The sequence below is a fragment of the Leucoraja erinacea genome, chromosome 12, assembly GCF_028641065.1.
Source record: "Leucoraja erinacea ecotype New England chromosome 12, Leri_hhj_1, whole genome shotgun sequence".
Taxonomy (NCBI): Eukaryota; Metazoa; Chordata; class Chondrichthyes; order Rajiformes; family Rajidae; genus Leucoraja; species Leucoraja erinaceus.
The window spans coordinates 33,897,530-33,924,280 of NC_073388.1; the positions used below are offsets into that span (position 1 = coordinate 33,897,530).

At 40.3% G+C, this 26,751-nt stretch overlaps 1 protein-coding gene across 2 annotated transcripts in view; it reads right to left on the reverse strand.

The window, feature by feature from the left end:
- Positions 1-586: 586 nt before the first annotated feature.
- Positions 587-26,751, reverse strand: part of pcdh19 (protocadherin 19) — a 158,334-nt gene continuing 132,169 nt past the window's right edge. For both annotated transcript variants that reach the window (XM_055643901.1, XM_055643900.1), the window contains exon 4: positions 587-1,323. In XM_055643901.1, the coding sequence (XP_055499876.1) occupies positions 728-1,323 (596 nt within the window). In that variant the 3' untranslated portion in view covers positions 587-727. The remainder of the gene's footprint in view (positions 1,324-26,751) is intronic.

Genomic DNA, 26,751 nt, shown 5'->3' on the forward strand with positions numbered 1-26,751 from the left:
ACCATTCCTGAATTCTGCAGCCAGTTCTATAAATGTGCCTTGCACTGCTAGTTAGAGGGTATCCCTCTAATTAGAAGATAAATCGTTCTGTTACAGAACAGTTAGTCTCAGACCTTTGGGTTACGTCACAGGGCTGGGGATGGATTAAGTGTTATTCAGTGGTTCAGACATGTCCACTTTGCTTACGTGAGGTACACCATGACTGTCACCCTTTTTTTCAGGAAGACTGCAGGAGAGTACCCATACCATGAGGATCATAAAGCACCTTCAGTATAAATCCTATTATTTTGGGACTTGAGCTCCCAGTGTTTTGGATACATACTGAAGATGGGCAAACCTAAATTCTGTTTGCATCCTTGATCTTTGAACTTTTAGCTTTTGGTCTGCTTCACTACCTCCCCCTGCTGCAGATGGAGCTACTATCATCTATTCTGGCTGTCACAGCCCGAAAGCATCTGAAATGAACACATTTTGATGAATGTAAATTGTTCCAAAGTGAACCAGTTTGGACTAATGCAATTTTGGACTACATGGGAACTCACTGCTGAGAATTGTCCCTCTATGCCTATAGAACAAAAAAAAATCATTTCCTTATCATAAAATTTAATGTAAGAAAGTACACTTAGGAAAAAGCAGTTAAATACAGCCATACACAAAACCAAAGGAAGGCAAATTACAAACTGTCACGGTGCTAATATTTATCTGTATTGCGGGTGGTATCCATTGTTCACAGCACAATGTCTTGTATTCGTTTAACTCCCGCCAAGCTCGTCTCTTGGCAATCGTGCACAAGATGGTTGATGTCTCGGACATGGTCAGAGTCGGCTTCCTGCGATCCTGACTCAGATGGATGTGAGGAGGCCTGACTGGCAGGTTGGTTGAGGTTGTGTGCTGCTGGGCAGTGCATCGCAGAATATGTGGCTGGAGGCCTATTAGAAGAGGGGCTGCTTAAATGCACGGGTGTGCTGGCAGGACTTGAAATGTCAATACCGTTGCTTGTTTCCTGACTGCTGGAGACTGAGCCATTCAGTTTTGGGCTACAGACAGGTAGATCAAATGTCCTCTTTCCTTTCAAATCTGTTTTATCATTCTCGACTGTACGATCTCTGGGGTCTTTTCCAAAAGTTGCAAAAGTTCTCTTTGAACAGCCATTCTCATAGGGTTCAGAGTCCACGTTGGTGGCCTCTATGGACAATGCAATAACATTTCTGCCATGGTCAGGAGACTTGGCACGGCTTGATCCTGCAACTCTTGGCATCCAACATCTGTCTGAGTGGCCTAAGATCCGGCATTCTTCCATGCAGGTGAAACCTTCATTCTGATCTAAGGGTGGAAGGAAGATAATAAAACATTACTACTTAGAAAACATTTACACATTTATCTTGTGTAGGAAAGAACTGCAGATGCTGGTTTAAATCAAAGGTAGACACAAAGTACTGGGGTGACTTGGCGGGACAGGCAGTATCTCTGGAAAGAAGGAATGGGTGACATTTCAGGTCGAGACCCTTCTTCAGCTGTCCGACTGAGTTACTCCAGCATTTTGTGTCTGCCTACACATTTATCTGAGTGTATCGCTCTGGCCAATCACATGTTATCTCCCAATGCTGTTCTTTCCAATTTGTTTTGTCATATACTACAATTCTACTGAAAATACAATGACCCATGCATTGTTCAGTTTTGCACTTTTAATAATGTTTGTGTGAAGTGGAAAAGCTTGTAATGCCAGTGATATTATCATCTTGTCCAAGGACCTCAATTATTAGGGTTTTCATCAGGCTTGGCCAGATGGAAGAGAGAACTGATTTCAGATAAAACTGCTCAATGGGATCCTGGCTCAGATGGGTGTGAGGAGTCCTGGAAGGATCTTCAGCGTAGCTTGAGGGAATGAGATCAAGCCCACCGCCCACTGATACTCATTAATTACTGGGTTCTGACATTTAAAGTACCCGGATTTTTGCAAGACGCAAGCTGGCCCTAGTTTGACTTGCAACCTGGTGAATTAGATACATAAAGAGAGCAAGATATATTTTTCAAGTTGGCATTTTACTTATCTGCACCTGCCATCTTTTAAATATAATAAAAATCAAAATTAAAAATTAAAAAAGTAAAAACATAATAAAAAAATAACAGGGTCATATTTCTCTAACAAGGATGATTGTCAATAGATCACAGCTATTTTATTAAGGCAATTTAAACATAATGATTGAGAAATTGGACCAATTAATACATGTTTCATGCATGAATTGTGAAAAATTGAGTTAACCTGGAGATTGCAGCAGCATGCAACCATTCAAATATATGATTTTGGAGGAGAAATAGGTCACTTGGCTCCTCAAGTTTTCTTTGTTAATTTATAAAATAATGGCTGATCTGACTATATGATCATAGAAATAGAGCACAGAAATAGGCCCTGCGGCCCACTGAATCTGCACCCACAATCAACCATCCATCTACACTAATCCCACATTAATCTCTTTTTAAAATGTTTTTTCAACTTCAACATCTCATTCCTATCTATCCTATGTACCTCTGCATCATGTTGCTTATCAAGAATCTGTCTACATCAACTTAAAATACTCAAAGTCCCTTCATCCATCACTCTCAGAAATTATTTTTGGGTGAAATGACAGTCACTGGGAATGTCGATCAGGAAATGACATTGTAAGCAATGGTACACAATGCTTTTGCAGCATCAGTTGGAAATCTGATGATATTATTAGGCAAAGAACAAACTGCTGGAGGAAGTCAGCAGATCAAGGAGTGTTTGTGGAGTGAACTGGACAGACAAAACCTTGTTTGTCCATTTCTCTCCACAGAAGCTGCCTCATCCGTTGGGTTCCCAGCTCAACAGTTTGCCTATGTGCTGCCTGATCCATCAGCAGTTTAGTTTTAGTTTAAGATTGAAGCATCTGCAGTTTCTTCTGTTTCCTGACGACATTATTATTTGTGCAACATTCATGTCTGGCTTTATCAATGCAAGTTCAAACTGACATTGCAAGCTGTGGCCGTCACAGTGTTGGAGCTGGACATCATGCCAGTTTGTTGTATACCTTCTTATTTGAAGAGACATTCACTGTGAAATCTGGATACAACCAGATACCTTTATTGAGTGCAAGTAGCTCAAGCATGTGTCCAGTGAGAATACAGTTTCTCAGTCACAGAGATATGCATACAAGGTGCACCTCAGTGGAGCCATTGCTGCAGCACTCCATTATTGGAAGCGTCATTGTGCACCATTGGCTCAATTTATCCAAGGCTGTCTTCAGTGATTGCCAGGAAGGGCATTCGCATAACTCTGCTTCCTGGAATGCTTTCTCAGTGAAGGTCAAGGTCTCAACTTACTTGCCACATGCTCTTTCCATTTGGTCACAGAAGAGCACCCAATTTGTTCCTCATCACTGTACCAGGGAAGTCACTTTACTGGGAGATGAGTTGACCTACTTTGGTTTCAGTGAGGGCAGTTTGGATACTGGAATTTTTCATCATTGCTGGGCGTACCACGAATACAGGCAGTCAATAACTGAACGATGCCCATTGAGGCTCTCCTTATTAACCTGGATCTTTCCATCAACAAGGAAGGTTTCTATTTTCTTATTATTTTGGTGGTTGTATATCACCTAAAGAACCCACAGCTTTGCTGTTTGCCCTCCTATCAGAGTAGTTGCGTGCTGATATGGTGAGGGCTTTGGAAGAACTAGCATCACTGTGAGAAATGCCACTGGTCTATCAACAATTACGCTCCTATGCCTGGGGCACCCAGCAGCTGTGGGGACTTCAGGAATGAGTTCTGCGTGTTGCACAATCCATCCACCTGCAGAAAGCATCTGGTGCTGGGAGTCTGGGGGCCAACAGAGCAGCAGAACAAAAGACACCAACAACTTGTCCATGGCATAGTCCACATGGGATGTAAGAAATTCTCTTAAAGTGAGATTGTTTTCATAAAGAACCTTCAACAGGCCCCAAAACAACCTAAATGGCAAAACACTTTCCACCAGTAACCAACAATGTAGGACACCAAGAGTCTAGTGGAAGAGACCAGGCGCCATTTAATAAATCACATTATTTTTTAAGTTCACCATCACTGATTATAGGACCTCAATACATTAATCCCTTATCCAATCCTTGCGACAGTTGTTTCAGGTGGTCCACAGCTCAGTGTCACATTTTTTGTGAAAATTTACGCATTATTTCATTTAATGGGGATTCTCACAGCTGGAGGAGATTGCCATGGCCACCTCCTGCTCAACTCCCTTTTGGATGACCAGCTAGGTCCCCTGCTGCTCCTAGATGAGAGCATCCCCCCTAGCTCAACCTCCGATACCATTACATGGTGTAAATCTGGAACCTCACTCCCAAGGCATTCTAGTGCATCCCTGACTGCCATGTGCAGTGTGCCTTTAATGTCTGATGCTCCCAACACAGCTCATCAGCGTGTTAGGAGCCACACAAGTTCCAGTTCAGTGCATGTCTCTGGGTTCACACTGCCCCTATGGTCTTTTCAAACCATTTCACAATATCCTGTAGGGGCCTAAATGGACATCAGGGCTACACACAGCTAGTTTTAGTGCACGGCAAAATGCAACAATTCCTATTCCAATTTTAAGGCAAACTTCTAAAGTGTCATAGGCTTCCCGTATTTGTCTTTACAGGTTGGGTCAATAGTCAGTAAGGCTCAGTTACAAAGTTCTCAGCAGAGCTGCACCCAGCATTAACCCATTAACTGCAGTTTTGCAGGTTTCTGTGGCAATATACATTTGTTAACTAAGGAATTCAATGTAGTTAGAATGAGTTTACCATGATAAATAATGAAAAGCTCTCAATCTGACAGCCCTTAATTAAATGGACCCATATCCCACTCAGGCAAAAATCAGCAACTGAAGGAATATGAACAGAGGTTGTGTTAGAGCTGTATATTTTGTTGTTTTTCCCACCTCCCCAAAGACACGTCCTTTCTCCCCACCACATAGCGGACAGAAGAAGAGTTTGTGACAGAGAGAAGTAGCTGGAAATTCAGGAATATTATGTTAAGCCTGGGATGGCTTTCGAGTTGCATTAGGAAAAGTAAGGGGTTTCAAGGAAAGGAAACCGAGAGGAGGTTGGGGTAAGAGTAGTGATGTTGAGTAATAGATATATGATCGTTATTCATAAATTGAAAAGGACAATGAACATTCTGGAATTGGAGGGATTAAACAGGGAAGTGACGTAGTGTGCAGTTGGGGATTAGAAAGTTTCGGGGCAGTCAAAGTTTGGAAGAGTTGAGAATGGTCAAAGTTTGAAAGGCTGAGGATCTGGCTGAGATCGGAGTGGTAGGTGTCAGTCTGGGATTGGAGGGGTGTGGGTTAATTCATACAGATGGCAGAGGTGTTGTGGTAGGAGGTTGGTAGATGAGTTAGAGCGAGAGGGTTGAATGCCGAAGATTGGGGAGCTCGTCGAGTTTATTGTCATATGTACAAGAATGCTGAGGCACAGATGCTAGAAAAATCTTGCAGCAACAGCATCGCAGGCATGTAGACAAAGACAACACACAAAACAATATATAAATTACAAGTAAATTTCACTAGACACTGAAAAGAAAGACTGTACAAAAAAAACAAGGCATTAGTGCAAAACACAATTACAAAACAAGTTTTTGGTAGTGGAAGAGATGGTGTGTACTTTTCCATTGCTCATAGTTGGCACCTTGTCAGTTGAAGAAGAGGAGGGTCAACTAGGGTGAGTGGTTTGTGAGACCAGTGGTTTGTAGGATGGTGACTAGAGTACTTTCTATCTTGTTAACCGGGATGGGAGTTGCATTTTGCAGTGTACAGAGGAGTGGATGTGTTAAGGCAGTGGTGGGTACATGCAGTGCTTAAACGGACCATAGCCGAGGCGGACACCCAGACTTTACAGTTGGACAGTGGTGACACAGCCCTCAAGTATGATATGAGGCCCTGGTTCTGCATGAGTGCTGTTGGATGACAAGTGCCAAGCACATGTGGGTAAAGAGCTTGGACGAGGCACCGAGGCATTGGTTGTCACCACACATGCCCGTATACCTCTATGGCATCAGCACATCTGCTTCACATCAGGAAAATGACAAGCTCTATACAACACACAGCTAGTCTCTAACTTTACTATCCGTTATATTGTTTATTGAAATGGAATCATGTCGCCATCAAACGAGACACTTTACATTCCCATTGCTAAGTAACCTGCTCTCATTTTGGATTGGTCCCAGTAAGTCATCGAGATGAGAATAATGATTGACATGGTGTTTCAGTTATTGATATTCAATGCCAATAATTAACTAACAATGGAACATGACAACTGAAACAATCCAAAACATTTTGCATTCCCACACATGGCACCTAGAGGAAATAAGATGGAATACAATGCCCTTCTCTACAGCTCCTTGAGCCCTATGAAAGGCAAAATCTATTGTTCCAATGAAGGGCCATTGACTTGAAATGTTTATCCTGTTTTTGGTTTCCACGGATGTTGTCTGAACCACTGAACATATCTCGCACTTTTTGTGCATATTCTTAGTATGCCGTGATCAGTGTCCATTCAGTGACCATTTGCTGTAACCGTAAGCATAATTAATTCAAACATCCCTCCCGCTGGGAGCATAATAACATAAAATTACTCTTACTGCATAAATAGAGACACAACAATCTATAAACTACCTTTTCAAATTGTATTAATAAAAATATCCTCAAGTTGTATTAAAAATAACCACCCACATACGGGACTTTAACGAATTCATGCACCATAACAAAACTGTTGCACAATGAGGGATATTATTATGAAATGCTTGAATTTTTTTAAATTAATGATATAGTGATGATGTATATCACTGTGTGCATTGTAAATAAAGAGGATTCGGGAAATTCAGAATACAGTATGGATATTTTAAAACGCTTCTCCCAAACTGACAAAACGTGCTATAATTTGATTTGCTTATGTGACAGGCGGCAACAATAATAGTGCTAATTAAAACACTGATGGCATGAGAGCTAGCACAAAGAATAGCGCTGTTGAAGGGCTGGGGTGTGCTCAGACTGTGAAGCATTAAAGCAAATGTAGACTGTCATTTAAAGCGCAAAAGAAGTTGAATTTTTCAACACATCACCATCTCTAAATATGTTCCCACAATCTCTGTGATGTTGGGAGTATATCATCCATCATAAATTTGATATCCATTACTTAAAGACTGGAAAAGCAAAATATGATCTGGTGCCTGATAAAAAGTGTTCACTGTAAATAATGTTTTACTGAGTGGAGGCATATCCTATAAATGTTATACAAATCCTATAAATATTAAAAAGCCACAGGGATCCTCCAATAAACAAAACAGTAACTGCATGCACTGGGAACACAACTTTATTTTAAGAAACTACAACTCAAGCCCAAAAGGAAGAACCAGTGCAGGCAATGGTTTGGCATTACTTTGCACATGGCAGTAAGTTGCGGGAGAAAGTGACTGAATGATGCACATTATTTGCTGATTTAGCATCTGGTAAATTTTTTCATTGAGCTATTGCTCCTGAATTAACATGCAAAAATAAACTCACTGGGATCTCATGAGATATTTTAAGGCAATTTGGAAACATCTGGAAACAATTGGAAAGGTATCATACTTGACAAAATTACAAATTAACTGCATTTCAAGTATTTTACAACTATTAGGATATTATTATGAAAGATATTTTAAAAAGCAATGAATGAATGTTATTATGTTTATGTGGTTCAATGCTAAGCTAAGATAGTTACTGTATGAGACTGTCTATCCAAGATATCTAAGTGGGTAGGAAGGAACTGCCGATGCTGGTTTAATCCAAAGATAGACCCAATAAAATGGATTAACTCAGCGGGACAGGTAGCATCGCTGGAGAGAAGGAATGAGTGATGTTTTGGGTCACGACCCTTCTTCAGACTAGGAACCTCTAAGTGATGTTGCTGAACCTGTCAGAACAGGTAGAGTAGGCAGGTCAGTTAGAGCGGCAGGGGGGGAAAATTGTCCCAAGGGTCCTTTTCTTGATTAAGGGACACCGTTACCTTTTTCCCACCTGGTATGATCACTAAATGATTTAATGCTGAGAAAAACTGGCATTGCTTCATGGGCAGACAACATGCTTCCCTGATTAGCTGGGATCCATCATTCAAATCCCTGGTAATAGTCCCAGGATTATCATTAAAATCTGAAAACTTACCGAGCACAGTTTATATCAGAACAGGCATGGTCTAATGAACAGAAGCTTTAGAGTATTATGGATATGAGAAGGTTCTGAGAAACAGGATCAAGGTTCCTTTGTAATTAACCTTTGTAGGTGTGCAGCTACATAGAGAAACAGTTATCAAACAACATCATTCCCATGGTGACAAAATGCCTCTACTGTGCAAAACTTGTTGTTTCCATGCAGTACCCACACAACTGGGAGTGTCATTATTTCCAACTATTGACTGGTTGCCCTGGCATTGTCTAACTAATGAAATCACATATCTTTTTTTTAAAGCAGATTGAACTTTAATAATGTCACTGAATAGTTTCCCTCTCAAGCCAATTTAGTGGGACTAGAACAAGCCGTTTAAATGTTCCTTGTGAAATCAGGAATACTTTTCATGGTCCAGTAAGGAATGATTACACCTCCTCTATTTTGAATCTATATTCACCTCTCCTGATCACAAGATTCTTCCCAAACCACAGCTCAACGCTGAAGACAGATCTCTAGAGTCTCTACTGGCTTCCTTCTGTTGCTTAAGGACCCAATTTCACCAAGGGCTGTTTCACCTTTTCAGCAAATGGGGGGCGGCTGGGTGGGGGGCAGGGGAGTATGATGCAGAGACTAAAAAGTCTCAGACCTCTTGATCCTGAAGTCTCGATGTTTCATTGCCAGTGCAAATTTTAGACCCAAATTAAGATTCAGGGATGTGCCTTATTATGAGCTTGATCGTTAACATTAGTTAAACATTTAAAGGAGACACTTGCTGCAGTAACCATTGCTCATGTATGTGTGAATTTATTGCAAGGATATGTGTGCTAATAATTATAATTATCTATAACAATCCACACAAACAATCAACAATGAAACACACGGAAACCTAGGATTGGTTTTTGAAAGTGGGACATGATGTTAATTGATCAACATAGATGTAAAGGAGCACATCTGTATTAATGTTTCTTATGTGAATAACTCTCGGTATTCAAGAGCATAGATATTGCAAAGCCCCAGTTGATATACTCGTTTGAATAATGTTCACATCAAACATACAAGTAATTGTAAGACAATTAACAGAATAATTGATTTAATAATAACATCTCATTACAAGTGACCCAGTACCAGAGGTACACTACTCCACTCGGGCATGACATATTCAGTTACTAAGCTTCGCCGGGAGACTATCAATCAAGATACTATTTTTTTCTCAATGACAATAAAAACATTACTTGCAGCCTACTGTTCTAGTGCTTTTGTGAACAGACACTGAACTGGGGAAGTTCATTATGCAGATGATGCGCCAGTTTTTAATCACAAGAACAGCTTTCCAGAGAGATGCTGAGTGGAGTTGAGCTGCCTCCTCTCAGAGGGAAGAATACATGAGTTGACTTGGCTATTCTGCGGCCCTTTTGTAACCTACTTGCAGCACACGCACACAGCCAGGCTGGACAAACGGGAACATTGTACAACAGTAAGAGAGAATATTTGACAGTGACACACAAGGGAGATCAGATGGTGTGATCTGGAGCAAAAAACAAAGTGCTGGGGGAACTCAGCAGGCAACATCTTTGGAGGGAAATAAATGACGCCGATTTCGGTCAGGACCCTTCTTCAGACCAATCTGAAGAAAGGTCCTGACCTGAAACATTATCTGTTGTTTTCCCCCCCCCCCCCCCCACAGAGAATATGTTTCAAATTCTATTTGCATGCTGCTAATGCCAGAAGCACAACTGAGTCTTTGCAACTCTTGAAGCACTTACATTTCCTACTGCATAATAACTAGAACACTACAAAGTTGAGAACAAATTTTGAGAAACTTTGTAATGAATATTGTCACCTTTAGTTGTATTTTGGGTGCATCTTCCTTCAATTCTCTTGAGGTTCATGATTTTTTTAAATTACATTTGAGCGTGGATACTCATAACCTTTCTGAAAAGAGATCTGAATTATAGATACACATCTTCCCAAGCAGACACTCTTTGGCTGTGCTGCATTGCTGTAATTATCATCAATGTCAGTTCTGCTCCACTATTATAGTGGTGAATACACTATGGGATCAGTAAATGCCAGAAAAATTAGTAAGCTTGTAGCGATGTCGAAAGTAATATTTTGGGCCACAGGTTATGAATAATTTGAGACAAAATATGTACCAGACATTATACACTTAGGGGATACAGATGAATTTGAGTGCATAGTACTTCAAAAGGTCCATCACTGAGATCAAAATTTGTTTATACACAACAGATAGGATATTAAATGCCTTGCCACAAGGAGTAATTGAAGCTGGTATCATTGCGACTTTAAACGAAACTTGGATACATTTTTGAAAGACACAAAACTCCATGGAAAGTCAGAGCCATCACAGATACATGTTGACTGAAGGGCATCGTTTAGTACTATAAGGTCCAATCCCTAAATTATATTTGGGACTAATTGCTATAATTACCAAACTCTGTCATTAATATTATCTGAATGGTGGCCGATTAGGAAAAGGGGAGATGCAACGAGACCTGGGTGTCATGGTACACCAGTCATTAAAAGTAGGCATGCAGGTGCAGCAGGCAGTGAAGAAAGCGAATGGTATGTTAGCATTCATAGCAAAAGGATTTGCGTATAGGAGCAGGGAGGTTCTACTGTAGTTGTACAGGGTCTTGGTGAGACCACACCTGGAGTATTGCATACAGTTTTGGTCTCCTAATCTGAGGAAAGACATTCTTGCCGTAGAGGGAGTACAGAGAAGGTTCACCAGACTGATTCCTGGGATGTCAGGACTTTCATATGAAGAAAGATTGGATAGACTCGGCTTGTACTCGCTAGAATTTAGAAGATTGAGGGGGGAATCTTATAGAAACTTACAAATTTCTTAAGGAGTTGGACAGGATAGATGCAGGATGATTGTTCCCGATGTTGGGGAAGTCCAGAACAAGGGGGCACAGTTTAAGTATAAGGGGGAAATCTTTTAGGACCGAGATGAGGAAAACATTTTTCACACAGAGAGTGTTGAGTCTCTAGAATTCTCTGTCACAGAAGGTATTTGAGGCCAGTTCATTGGCTATATTTAAGAGGGAGTTAAATGTGGCCCTTGTGGCTAAAGGGATCAGGGGGTATGGAGAGAAGGCAGGTACAGGATACTGAGTTTGATGATCAGCCATGATCATATTGAATGGCGATGCAAGCTCGAAGGGCCGAATGGCCTACTCCTGCACCTATTTTCTATGTTTCTATGTTTAATGCATTGATGTGCTTTGCAGAATGGGAGAAGATCGGCCAGAATGAATGCTGTGCTTTACTGTCTGGCAAATCTAATTTTGATAATGAAATGAATGTACAAATGTCAAGAAGAGATAACAAAAAGTCACCATGGTTACCTTACTCCATTTTCCTCACACCTTTATGACAGAGACAGACAGACAATTAATTGTATGACAGGTCAAATTCACTTTGAGTTTATTGATTTGTACTGGATTTGATTTGTCCCAGCATTGGTATTAAACCTTGGCCTAGAAAGAGTCGACTGGTTGAAAGATATCAAACCACTGTCTACTGCACATGCTGTGCTCTGCAGTAGAGCTTAAAACCAATGGGAATTCACAGCATTCCTTTTCTGGTGATTTGCAGGTTTAGAAGTGCAAAAAGGTGACAGGCAACAGTGGCAATAGTGGATGAAAACCACCTGCCAAATTTACACAAAGCTTTTAACTAAAAGTGACAAATGCACCAGGGAGGTATGATGGAAATAGTAGAATATTTTATTCCAGAAGTAAGGCCAACTACGCAATTCATCTGTGATGAACGATGAGTGCTTTACAAAGGTCAACCTCACAGCTCAAATAAAATGGTTAATCAATTGTATTTTCTGCTAACACCAGGGTAAAAAGTGAGGGTAGTGGAGAATGACCACTGCTGAGATTTACAGCGCATCCACTTCATCACTTTTAGGCTTCAACCCTTCACAGATAGAAAGGAGGTTTCCCTTTCTCACGACAATAACGAGTTCTTAAGTGTAACGTATTTAATAAGATGTGGTTGTAATTGAGCACAAGTTTACAACAGCACGGAATAGCTAGCAATCCAGCAATTAGTAATAGATTATGGAACTCATTCACAATGTCATTGGTAAGTGGAAAAAAATGAATTAGTCACCCAATAGCCAGAGAATGAGGATGGTGTTCTTCAGAGAATGAGGTTAAGATATAGCAGAGAGTCCTGAGCTCTTCAGCAACTGACCTCAAAATGAATGATTTGTACACAAAATGGGGAAATAAATTTACCAGGCCGATTACCAGTTCAATAGATGCAGAATTATATCCTACACTTAAAATCATAACATTAGAAATTCAGTGACTTAGAATTTCAAGTGCCAAGCACATGTATTTTTGGTAGAATGCAATTGATCTGAAGTGTAAAATCAATGGCAAAACAATCAACAATGTGACGTGAAATAAATTAATACCCTTTATTCCTATGACTGCCCCATGATGGAAGGTATTGAATAAACCACCATGACTTCAACTGCACAACTGCACAAACGGGTCTCAAAGAGAACATGGAGTCCTGCTAAGGTGAGGAGCTGTTGGAGATCCTGTCACTGAAGCCAGTCATCTAATGTTCAGTGAAGGACAAGAAACGTCTGTGTTCAATGTAAGGAATACCTGCTTGGTACTGGCTGAGAAACAATTCGACCGACGCTTCTCCTGAATGTCCATGTCTACCTCCACTATATCTAGTTAACTGTCAGAACCATGGGCTTCCCACTCTTATCCCTATTCATTCTTGAAATTGGGACACTCCAATTCAAGAACACAAATGAAGTGAAAAACCATAGTGAAATGCATATAGGTCTGGACTTCTTGCAATTTGTATCTTGGAATCATACAGTATGGTAACAGCTCCTTAGCCCACCAAGTTAAGGCCACTATCAAACATCCATTTGCACAAATCTAATTTTATTCCCTCCACATTCCCAACAACTCTTCCCAGATTCTATCACTTATCAACAAACAAGTAACAATTTACAGTGGTGTATTTACCAACCCACTTGCTTGTCTGTGGACTTTGGAAGCAAACTGTAACACTGGGGGGAAACCCGAATAATTACAGGGAGAATGTAGAAAAGTGCACACAGATTGCATTGGAGGTTGTGTTGTTGGAGCTGCGAGGTAACAGCTCTACATGCCACATGGTTACTATGTATTATAGTACCAATGGTCGTGAATTAGTGCATGTTGCGCTTAGTAACCCTACTATCCCCCTATACCATGAGGAGCAGTGCCATTCCAGCCTGCATTCCTATAATTGATACAATTGTTAGCCAAATAACAATTTGGATAACAAAAGCCTATATGTATGGTATCCTAAATGTTTATTGATGTGCATCTCTCAATATTAAAGATGCAAGGGACATAATTTTGTTGCTGGGTGTGGTGCACACATTTTCTTCCAAAGAAGGATCTGGAGTATTATAGCCTACTTATAGCAATGGAATAAGCTCTGTCTGAGAAGATCATTACTTACAGCGATAGGAGAAATCCTTCATTTAACTAAATTATACCAATGGTCTGAATGAAACTGCCAATGCTGTTACGGGTCAATGTTCCACTGAAATCTTATCCCCTCCAATTTCTAGTCACTGGAACAGAAATAGGGTGCTTAGACCTTAAAGTGTCTCTGCTATTCATCCAACTAGTGTTGGCACTGTTATTCACCCAGATCATCATTGATCTGTAGCTTAACTACACTTGTCCACTAATCCAGTGGTCTTGTTTTGCTTAGATCGCATGTATAACATAAATCAATTAGTTTTGAAAGTTCCTGTTAAAATAATCCAGGCAATCATTTTGGGGAACAGTTTTTCCTGATTTCCATTTGCTTTTGCATGAAGATCATGTCTTGACATCTACACTGACTGACCCACTTCTAAGTGTAATGTTGTCCCTGGTTCACAATTTTTTCACCAGAGGTAATAATTTATTTCAAGCTGACCTAAGAAATTCCTTTAATCATCCACAGTACCCTGAGCTAGATTGTTAATATACTGAGCACTTCTCCAAGCAGAACATTCAAATGATATAATACAAAACATCCTCTATTTATTTCACACAGCACTGAAAATTAAATAATCCAGTCAAATTCCGCCTAACAATAATTTGCAGATTCCAGTCTCAAGTGTGAATGATTTTTAAAAGTTTAATCACATTGTTGTATAAACAGACATGTTTATTTCTCCTTGCTATTTTTTCAGAAGGCTGAAGGAGTCATTAAATGAGCTGTGTCGAGATAGATTTGGCAAGTTATCTTTTTACCTGGTGGTTGATTAAATTCATCGTTCAATCATACTCTTGATAAAAAAGCACAGTAATTTCTTACCAAGATGTCCATTTATTGTGACGTGGCAATGGTGTTAAAAACCATACGCTGAAACAGCTAAACGCTTCTTAATTGCTTTCATGTGAACACCCGTGACATCACTGCTTGAATATTAACAGCATCAACAGGAATGAGTGAATGTTAGAAGTTGCTGCAATGGGGCACCTTACACAGCGAGTGATGTCGACAGGGCTTCTCCCTTCATTATTCACATTGCTTTAATTGTTTGCTGTAAATGTGTATGTTTTGTTTTCAATTAGTAATGGCAAGCACTGTAAGTGCATTATTATTATTATTCCATCAGTAACTGGTCGCCTTCCTTTAAGAAAGATTTATTTGTTAAAAATTATCAGCTTCAAACAGGTTATGATCCTTTGTTTCCTGTCATTGTTGAGATGCCATAAGATCAGTCTGTGAGAAGCCGAGGAAACTCATCATCAAATGTACCATTACAGACAAGCAGAGCTGTCAATAAAGAGCTAGGGACTTGAAAGAGTGATCACACACGTTCAAGTGGAAAATTCATGAATTATGCATGTCCCTGGATGGGCAGCCAAAGCCTGGTCACTGCTATAACATGCTAATGATGTTCCATCATTTCGGCCTGTCTCTTTACAATGGGAGAAGAAAAGCTGAGAATGTTAGCATGGATGATGTCTTTAGCATGTCCTTTGTGCTCCACAATTACCTGGGATGAATTATGTTTTAAAATGAAGATTAAAATTTCCATTGCAAGTGCAATTGAACATCTTGCTTAATATAAACCAGTTATGTGGAAAATGTTGATGACACAAACTCACATTCAAAATGATTTAAATCCTCTCCAGCAAATGTTGCAGATTATTTTCTTTACATTGACTTAATGAGTTTGTAAAATATTAAAATAATTTGGATAGCAATATTCAGCACATGAGATTGGAATCTGGAGTTTTGTCAAATTGATGTACTTGTCTGCTCCTTGTGAACCCTGGCAGTATTTATCTGTTTTGCCTGTGGCTTAGTTTTGGCACTCCACACAGACATAAGGATGTTGGTTCAAGTACCACTCCAGGGAGTTGTGCAGAAAATCTAAACTGACTCCACAGTGCAGTTCTGAGGGAGACCTTCAATGCTATTTTTGGCCTTAAATCGGAACACCCAGTTTCCCCGCGAGGTGAATGTTAAACACCCACTGCGCTAATGCAAAGATCAGCTGTTATTTTGTGTCAGAGCAATTATTTGTTCCATGTCCAAAGTCACTAAATGACTCTTTGGTCACTAATGTCCATCTGTGCAAACAATGTAACAGTGACGTCACTTTGCAAGTATTAACTGTCAATAGCTTCCAGGCATCCTGCGGTTGTGTAGGTGGTAGGTAAATGTACGTACTTTTTCTGCTCTATCGGAAAACAATTCTTTTTTCAATTTCTAATATTTTTTTTCATTTCTTGTTTATTGTCCACAGCAATGCTCACCACATTGTGACGGCTATGGCCAGCAGCTCTGAAAGGAATTGCCGGCGTTCAGGTGCTCTCTGTAAAATGTATCCTCAATTCAACACTGTACTGCATTAAGATCAATGGGAGCCGAGTGACAGATGTTAATGTATCCATCTCGTTGCACCTTTACTGGACATTGTATGCAGTCCAGTGGCTGTATCTGTGTGTCGCACTGAGGAGACTCCTCCTCGATCCCGAGCTAACCACTTGCATTCTCCTCATTCTGATACTGACTCAATTCCTGACCCAGAGAACAGCTGTTTACCATGATACGATTTTATATTCTTTTTAATGATTTTAACTATTGCATTAACTTCTTCTAAAATGTTCTATTTAATTAATGAAAGCAATTTTATTGGTTTTAAATTGCTCTGTATGTAAGCTAATTTTAAAAACTCTTCCAGAACCTCACAGACTATGACAGAAGTTGAGGCTCTGCTAGGATTATTTATGCCTTGCTGCTGTTCTCATACATACAGTATGTACAGGATGCACGGTCAACTGTACAAGATGCACAATCATGCGAAGAGCAGGTCTATGAGCCTGCCGCAGTCTGAATTATACCGTTTGGATCATTAGGCCTGTCTACAGTACTGTGACAATTTTTTTTTCATTTTGTACAGTGGGTTGCTTGTTCCTGTTTTAAAATCCTTCAGATACTTTGCACATCTTTCATTCTAATTGTGTGGAGCTTGTAAGACAAGATGGATGGGTTAACTTTTAATTTTACATTTATTCGGCATTGCAGAAAAATAAAGTTACTGGTAATTAATCAGATACAAATTCTGACATAGATAATATGTCAAACCTATCAGCATATAGCCTGTGGTACTGTGGCAAGATATTACGGAAAAAGTATTTTCAAATTAGAAGAGAATCACAATTATTTTTCTCAAGAAAAGTAAGTAGATTCAAACAGAACAAGACTATCTATTTTTGTATGTATTTACACATGTTTTCTCACTCTAGTCTGATAAGAGTGTGGACATCAGAGCATTGATTGCCCTCAAAAAGAGAAGACTACACCATTCGCTAGAATTTAGAAGATTGAGGGGGGAACTTGTAGAAACTTTCAAAATTCAAATTTCTTAAGGGGTTGGTCAGGCTAGATGCAAGAAGATTGTTCCCGATGTTGGGGAAGTCCAGAACAAGGGGTCACAGTTTAATGATAAGGGGGATAATGATAAAGTCTTTTAGGACCGAGTTGAGAAAATAAATTCACACAGAGAGTGGTGAATCTGTGGAATTCTCAGCCACGGAAAGTAGTTGAGGCCAGTTCATTGGCTCTATTTAAGAGGGAGTTAGATATGGCCCTTGTGGCTAGAGGAATCAGGGGGTACGGAGAGAAGGCAGGTACAGGATACTGAGTTGGATGATCAGCCATGATCATATTGAATGGCGGTGCAGGCTAGAAGGGCCGAATGGTCTACTCCTGCACCTATTTTCTGTTTCTATGTTTTATATAAATTCTGTCAGGTTGCAAATTTAACTTCTCCTTTGCTAACTCGATTCAGGCCAAACACATCTCCTTCACTGCATCAATGCCAGGGTCTCCTTCCAATTCCTAAATCACCATTCATTCCTTCCTTTACTCCCTTACCCCCACTCATTCCACCATCATGTCATTTTGAGAAAGGCAGCTAAATTATGGGACTACTCTTTGCAGAGAACGATGCAAACAATGATTTATAGATCTGAATTTTCTGACAAAAAGGGAACAGCACCAAAACATGAACAGAATACCATTAAGTTTCAAACAGACCTATTCATATTCCCTGAAAGAGATAGAGAGAAGACATGATTTCTGCTTAAAAAACACAACAGATCACTTGACTATAGGATTTGTTCCTTAGAGATCAAAGCTAGCTATAGCACTTCCACGGTGCCCAAAATGCATTGTACAAAATTCCTGTTAGAGTGAAGGGCAAGGCTGGCAACATTAGGGAACTATAATTGACATTGGATATTAAGGGTCAAGTCAGGAAGGAAATATTGTCAGAAAAATCCAGCTTGGATAAAGCAATTCCCTTCAGAAGTATAAGGGATGTAGGGGTACACTCAACAAGGAAATTGGGAGATTTCCTTGGCAGATGGGGTAAAGGGGAATCTTAAAAATGTATATTCAGACCAGAAAAAATAGCTTGGGTGAGAATAGGTCTCCTTAAGGGTTAATGGGGTTGGGTTGAAACCACATGACCTTAAGTGCGGTTTAAATGAATACTTCATGCCTATATTTACTGTGGAAAAGGTCACATAAGCCATTGAGTTCAGGGGAGGAATCAGTGACATCCTGGAGCATATCAACATTACAAGGGTGGAGAGCTTTGAGGTCTTGAAAAGCATTTGGGTGGATAAATCCCTGAGGTCTGACCAGCTTTAACCTAGGGTGTTGTCAGAAGCAAAGGCAGGAGAATGCTGGCAGTGATTTGTGTATCTTTTTTAACCATGGGTGAGGCACCAGAGGATTGGAGCATAACTCCACTCACTGTCAGGGAGCACGATGTCGGACGGGTGCTCCTGGCAGTGAACCCCAAGAAAGATGCCGGCCCAGATGGAGTACCTGGTAAGGTGCTCAAAGCGTGTGCCCACCAGCTCACCATCATCTTCACCAGAATCTTCAACCTCTCCCTGGACCAGGTAGTTATCCCGTCCTGCCTAAAATCAGCCGCAATCGTCCCAGTGCCGAAGAAGTCTCCCATCACCAGCCTAAATGACTACCGTCCCGTGGCCCTCACTCCGGTAATCACGAAATGCTTCGAGAGATTGGTCCACCAGCACATCAAGGACTATCTCCCTCCAGACTTCGACCCCCACCAATTCGCCTATCGCACAAACAGATCCACAGAAGACGCCATCACCGTAGCTCTCCACTCTGTGCTGAGCCATCTGGAGCAGGGGCAGAGCTACGTCCGGATGCTCTTTGTGGATTATAGCTCAGCTTTTAATACAATCATTCCGGACATTCTCATTGGTAAACTGGTCACTCTCGGCCTCCCCACTCTCACATGTGCCTGGATAAAGGACTTCTTCACCAACCGGCCCCAGACTGTGAGACTCAGCCCCCACCTCTCCTCCACTCGCATGTTGGGTACCGGCTCCCCACAGGGCTGTGTGCTAAGCCCCCTCCTATACTGTCTCTACACCCACGACTGTAGTCCGGCCCACAACAACAACCGTCAAGTTTGCTGACGACACTACAGTAGTCGGACTCATCTCAAGGGGAGACGAGGTAGCCTACAGAGAGGAAGTCCTGAAGTTGACAGCCTGGTGCTCAGAAAACAACCTGGCTCTGAACACCAAGAAAACAAAAGAGCTCATTGTCGACTTCAGGAGGCACAGCAGCACCGACTTAGCCCCCCTATACATCAACGGCGAGTGTGTGGAGAGGGTCTTCCGGTTTCTCGGCGTCCTTATCTCTGCTGATATCTCCTGGACAGACAACACGACAGCGGTTATCAAGAAAACTCAGCAGCGGCTGCATTTCCTGAGGGTCCTCAGGAAGCACAACCTGGACTCCAACCTGCTGCTGACCTTCTACCGCTCGTCCATTGAGAGCCTGCTGACATACTGCATTACAGCATGTATGGCAGCTGCACCATGGCAGACAGGGAGAGGCTTCAGAGGGTAGGTAGGGCAGCACAGAAGATCATTGGCTACCCTCTCCCCTCTCTGATGGACATTTACACCTCCCGCTGCCTCAGCAGGGCGAAGAACATCATCAAGGACAGCTCCCATCCTGCATTTGGCCTGTTCGACCTGCTGCCCTCAGGGAGGCGCTATAGGTGCATCAGAACAAGGACAAACAGATTCAAGAACAGTTGCTTTCCAAAAGCCAGAACCTCCCTGAACTCACACATGTATTGACTTCACAGCCAAACCCCCGGACTTCCATCTATCCACCTACTGTAATTTGTACTGTAACTGTACCTATACTGTATATAGGAATCCTATTTATTCACTCCATTCATCCATTGTCTTTTTATAGATATGTGTATATAGCGCCGCAGAACTGTGCACTTTATCCCCCCCCCCCCCCCCCCCCGTTTTGTTTTTGTTTTTGATTAATTACATGTCTGCACTGAGTAGGAGCTGCTTTTAATCTCATTGTACAGGTGTATAGTGACAATAAAATGGCATTCATTCATAACCAATGTAGTGCCTTTATTTAAGAAGGGGAGGATGGACATGTCAGGAATCTGCAGGAAGGTCAATGGTGCGAATGTTATTGGATCTTACTCTATGGATCTGTGCCATCCATTTTTGTTTCTCATGGCTACACTTGGGGAAGTGTATGTGTTTTTAGTTGCCATACCACAGGAAGAATATAGTTAAGCTGCTGAGGGTGCTCAATAGATCTGTAATGATGTTACCTAGAAATAGAGGGTTTGAGTTATCAGGAAAGATTTGATAGATTGGGTCTGTTTTTTTCTGGAGTGAAGGAAACTGAGAGAAGACATGACAGAGGTGTATAAAATTATCGGAGATATAGATATGGTGGAAATCCAGAGTCTGCTTCCCAAAGCAGGAATGTCTGAAACTAAAGGGCTTTAGGTTTAAGGTGAGAGGAAGAAGATTTAAAGGTTATCAGAAGGGCATATTTTATAGGTGACGTTGGTATCTGGAAAGAGCTAACAGAGGAGGTTTAGTTTAGTTTTGTGATACAGTGTGGAAACAGACCCTCAGCCCACCCAGTCTATACTGACCAGCGATCACTGATTCATACAGGTTCTATCCTACACACTAGGGAAAATTTAAATAAAACGATTAATTTACAAACTTACACATATTTGGAATGTGGGAGGAAACTTGAGCAGAGAAATCCAGCATAGTCACAGGGAGAACGTGCAAACTCCATACAGACAGCAACCGAGGTCAGGATCAAACCCGGGTCTCTGGCACTATAAGGCAACAACTCTCACACTGCGAGACTGTGCCAGGGATGCAGGAACTGTAACAACATTTACAGGTAAGTGGCATCTTGACAGCTAATTGGACAAGCATAGAGGGACATGGAATGAATGCAGGCAAGTGGAATTTGTGTGGATAGACACAATGGTCAACATACAGTAGATATGGTGGACTGTACAATTCTATGACTGACCAAAAAGCGCCTTGTGTAATGAAACAAAGCTTTCTCTGATTAATAATTAAGACTGCGTGTGTCTAATCAGAAGCAGTACTGTAATATACCATTGAATGACTCCAAAAATAGTAGGGCCATTTGTGGATCAATATAATGGATTAAAATACATTTTCGTCATTCGTTTTGAGATCAAAGTTGAAAAATGACCTGTTAATTTACGTATTGACTGTGAAAAAAATAATAGAAAATAATGATTCATGTTCAATGGGAAGATATGAACACTTTCAAAATGGAAAAGACGAATAAAAGACTGAAACCTCCCCCCCCCCCCTTATGTTTAACTCATGTGTTGTTTTACTATGTGTAACATGTTACATTTCAGAGCAAAACGTTGCTTTTTTAAAAATTTGGAGAGTTATTAAATGCAGCTCATGACTAGTATAAAGACTTTCAAATTGCAAAATCCTGTGCCGTTCAAAGGATGTTACTTGTAAATGGAAATTATCTAAAGTAAGAGACACTCAAAGAAGACATGCATTTGCTAACCTACCCAAGGTATTTCATTTGTACAAAACAAACATTTCCCATATGTGGTGGGACTAATGACAGAACATTTATTTATTTTAAGAAATTTGCTAGACACATGTTAACAATGTACCATTTTAGTTGTGAGACTTCATTTATTCTGTACTTTCTTCATATTGCAGCCTTTTAAGACAAGAGACAGTGCTTAATTGTCATATACACCCGGAACTGAACAATTAAATTCTTACTTACTGCAGCTTTACAGGCATATTAACACAGCACCAGCTTACGTATGCCAGGCAACAATCCAGAATTGTGTCATTGATAGAATTGGGAAATTTCTCAGCAAAAGCCAGCGATAATTCTTTTAGGAGTCGACTTTAACGCATATAGTTCTGGATGGCTAGCTAAGCAAATTGTAAACTCACAAATTCCATTTTATGAGAACACAATGATGCAAATAATGGATTTATGGTTTTACATTTACTTTAGGTATAATGAATTAAATCATGATTTAAAAAAAATGTTAAATTATATCTAATAAAGTCAATGAAAAATATTAAATATAAAATCATGGAAATTCGCTTAAATCATTGTAAAAAGAATGCTCATATTCCTAGAATGGGAAAGCTAAATATAAGAATAAAACATTCTTACAATATCATAGCAATAAAACAGGAGCAGATTTTAAGTCAGCAATGAGCGGTCAGCCCGTACTGAATTTTATAAAAGTAATACAATGTATAAAATAGAAAATGTTGGAAATACTCGGAAGATCTGGCAACATCTATGGAATTAGAACCTGAATTACTGTTTCAGATAAACAACCATTCATTGGATCCAGGAAACGCAAGGGAGCAACATTGTTTAAAGATCCAAACAAGAACGGGTGAAAATAATCGAGTAGAGTAGAGAACAAGAGTGAATGTCACCAGTAATGGTGGTGTTGGCTAAGGGAGGCACAGGGCTTTTTAATCACAGGGGATCTGTCTGGAGCAGGTGGAAATAGACGGAAATAAATGAGAACAGGAGAGAGAAATAGGAAACAATAAAAACACGATAAAACAGTGTAGTCTGTACTACATTACTTTAATACTGTACTTTAATACTGTAAATCTGAAATGTGGAACAATACCGGAAATAATCAAACAGCAGCTTCCAATTGAGAAAGAAAATACAGAATTACTGTTGCATATGGGTGACCTTCAATCAGAATTGTTTAAGAAAGAACTGCAGATGCTAGAAAAATTGAAGGTAGACAAAAATACTGGAGAAACTCAGCGGGTGAGGCAGCATCTATGGAGCGAAGGAATAAGTGACGTTTCGGGTCGAGACCCTTCTTCAGACTGCAGCTGTCAAGGGGTGATTCTGGACTTTGCTGGAGTGGTGAGATAAGTTAACTTGGTTTCCCTCTTTGTAGGTGTTGCTGGCCTGCTGAGTATTGGAAGCTTTTTTCTGTTTTTATTTCAGATTTCTAGCATCTGCAGTTTGTTTATCAAAATATAACATGATATATAACAATATACGAAAGGCATTTGGACAGGTACATGGATAGGAAAGGTTCAGAGGGATATGGGCTAAATGTGGACAGGTGAGACTAGTGTAGATGGAACATCTTGGTTGGCATGGGCAAGTTGGGCCGATGGGCTGTATGAGCTATGATCTTACCTTTCACAATCCACCCATTGCAACTTGCAGAAATGAAGGGAGTATTCTCCAGGGTGATGCATTTCTAACAACACCATGTGTGGTGGCCAAAGCTTTCTCCACACACAAACTAAGAAAATAATGACCACCAGTTAAGCCATGCCCTCAGACTGAGCTGCAGTGTCACTTTAAGTCTCCAAAAACATCTTATATGGGTCTGGATATAGCTGGCAAAATTGTCATTCTTGAAAATCTATCTGATTTGCTTGTATGCCAGATGCTCTTTTAAAATCCTATCAGAATTTGTAATTTTCTTGTGATGTTATCTGGTAGCTCTCAAATGTCCTCCTTTATTGACGCAAGGATACATGCCACATAGTCATGGATTTAATAGTCTTAGGAGTTCCGTCACATTACTGTAAAATGAGCAATATTACATATTCAGCACAAATTGAACTGCAAATGTTTCAGACAAATACTTTAAATAAAAGCAAAACCTTAAAAATCTTTACAATTTTTCCACTCATTGTTAAATACCGTTACACAATAAAATGCTCAATCCATTACTGTAAAATCAAATTCATGAAAAGGTTTCAAAGAGTATTTTTAAATGAATAACTTAACTGAAAGACCTTTTAAATACCAAACTCCAGCCTGTGGCTCTCACAACTGTTCCCTTCCATCAAGATCAACCTGTGTGTACCTACTCCCTGGTTCATCAAGTTCATGATGCATAAATTGGATCATTAACCAATATTTCTGTTTTCTTACTGAACTCCCTTCTGAGTCCAGCATTGAAGCACAGTTTACTGCAAATCACTATTGTTAACTTTTGGAATTACATATTTGTAAAAACATGATATATCAAAGAGCAGGCCTTCAGCCCCCTGAATGCCATTCACTAAGGTTATAACTGATCTTTTACTTCAGAAACATTTTTCTGTACTATCGCCATGTCCATTGTTTCCTTTAATATCCAAATATCTTTCGATCTTTGCTTTGAATATGCTCAGCAATTGAACCTCACAGCCCTCTTGGGTGTAGAATTTGCAAAGACTCACTGCCCACTGAATGAGGAAATGTCTCCTTCTCTGAGACTTGAATGGTTGATCCCTCACTTAGTCACTACATTTCCAGACATCCCAATCTGTCATCAACCTGCCTTGTCAGGGCCTCAGAAAATGTTGTTTCAATTAGTTTACTCATATCTTCTAAATTCAGGAGAATTTAGGCCTGTGGGTTTAATTGTTTAATTCTTCCTCTCAAGAATTCCCCACCCCCCACAAACACAGTCCCGTCCAAACCCCCCCCCCCCCCCCCCCCCCCCCCCCCCCCCATCCCAGTTATCAATCATCATAGTGCTCTCTCAATTCAAATGCACAGGATGAAAAGCACAGTTGCTCTTTATTATGTGGGGCAACACTGAGACTTTTGGCTTTCACATTCTGCCAAATCCAGCCCAATATCAGGTAGAATCTAAAATGAATGAAAGAGTGACATTTTGAATGTTTAAATATTTTGAAATATTGAATGCATATTTTCTGTAGGCATTTTGTCATGACAGATTTAATTATCCGCTGTTTGGTTTCTGATGAACATGCAATACTACTCATTTTGTAGTTTTATGGCAGACATACTTGATAGGCTAGGCATGTTAATCCTGGCCAAATTGGAGAGGCTCGGACCCTAAAATTGAGTAAAGGCTTCAGGGCTGATAGGCCATTTGGTCCATTTAAAATTGCTTTCTGTAGAAATGAGATAAGCTGCAGAATGGTGCCAGTTTGTCTAGAGCCTAGATCAGAGCTGCAGGAAGAGAATGGGAACATCTGCAGACCCTGACAATTAGGTGCAAAATGCATAGAATGGATTGGATGAATGCAAACCAGACATACACATTGTAAATAATGTTGCAAAGCTTTACTTTGCTGGATGTTGATTGGATTACGTATTGAGCCATGTCTGGTTTTCTAGCAAATCAGGGCTCATGTTGCAATGTTTGTTTCCTCTGAGAAACACTGTTTGAATACAATGCATTAGCTACTGTATTATTGGGTTAGGGAAATGTCTGTCATGTATGGGGTTAATCGATATCTGTAATTGGATTGTAAAGAGACCACCCCCATGTGGTTCAGCCCCTCGAGGTTCGGGGACCTATGAAAGTCCGCTACCACGAGGTCCTGTGTCGATCTTCTGGGAGAGCACTTAGGACTGCGTGACCTTCTGGAGTGTCTCTGTTTGAGCGAGGACAAGAGAGCTTGATCAGGCAGATACGAGGATCGAACCCACAATGGTTAGGTACAGTAGTGGGAACAATTGTGTTTTGTCAAAATAAAGTTTAGATGCGCAAGTACTTGACAGTGATTTGTGACTGAAACTAGACTGGGGGGAAGGTTAGAACAAGCAATTTACAGGCACACCTACGATCATCAAATCAAAGACCATCAAATCCTAGATCCTTGGGCCATTAAGGGAGGAAATTTGAGGGGCACTGGCAAGCATCACAAGAAAATCATAAACCCTAATGTGATTTTATGAGCTTCTGAATACAAGCAAATCAAATAGATGTTCAAGGATAACAAATTTTCCAGCTACATACTCCATAACCAATGATCAATTCTAAGTAAATGAATACTGAGTGGCTGCATCATGGCCTGATTCAACAACATGAATGGCCAGGAACAAAGGAGACGACTGAGAGTGGTGGACAAAGCTTGCTTCATCACAAGTACTGACTTTCCCATCATCAAAGGAATGTGTAGGAGGCACTGCCTGAAAATGTCAACCAGTATCATCAAACACCCACACCACACTGGCCGCGCTCTCATTTCGCTACTACCATTGGGAAGAAGGAACAGGAGCCTGAAAATCATGATCACCAGTTTCAAGAGCAACTTTTTCCCAGCAACCATCAAGCTCCTGAACACTATACATATTAACCTCAGCAACTGCGATCTTCTATGGACGGTGTCTTTGAATTCACTTCAGATTTAGTATTGCATTATTCTGGTTACCTGGGGTTATTTATTTATTATTATGAATTAGTTATTAATATATTGTATTATTGATTATTATTTATTTATCTGTGTTATATTGCTTTTACAGGCCGGTTAAGCTGCAGGGAGTAAGAATGTAATCATTCTGTTGCCGGTACATATGACAATTAAATAAGCTTGACCCTTGAGTGGAATTTGCAAGGGGATTAAATCTGAGTTACAATAACTTAAAAAGGCAACACAGATTGAGAAGGAATAGGTTTTGCAGATCGGCTATTTGAATTTAAGAAGGTTGAATTAATTATACAGGTTTTAGTCCAATTATTCAACTCTGTTACAGCCAAAGTCATACAAGCACAACCAATTTGTTGGTGAGAGTGAAATTATTGGAATAGAAAGAGATGCAGCAAAAGATGCCGGATGCACTAACCAAATGCTAAATAAACTTTAACATGGACAGG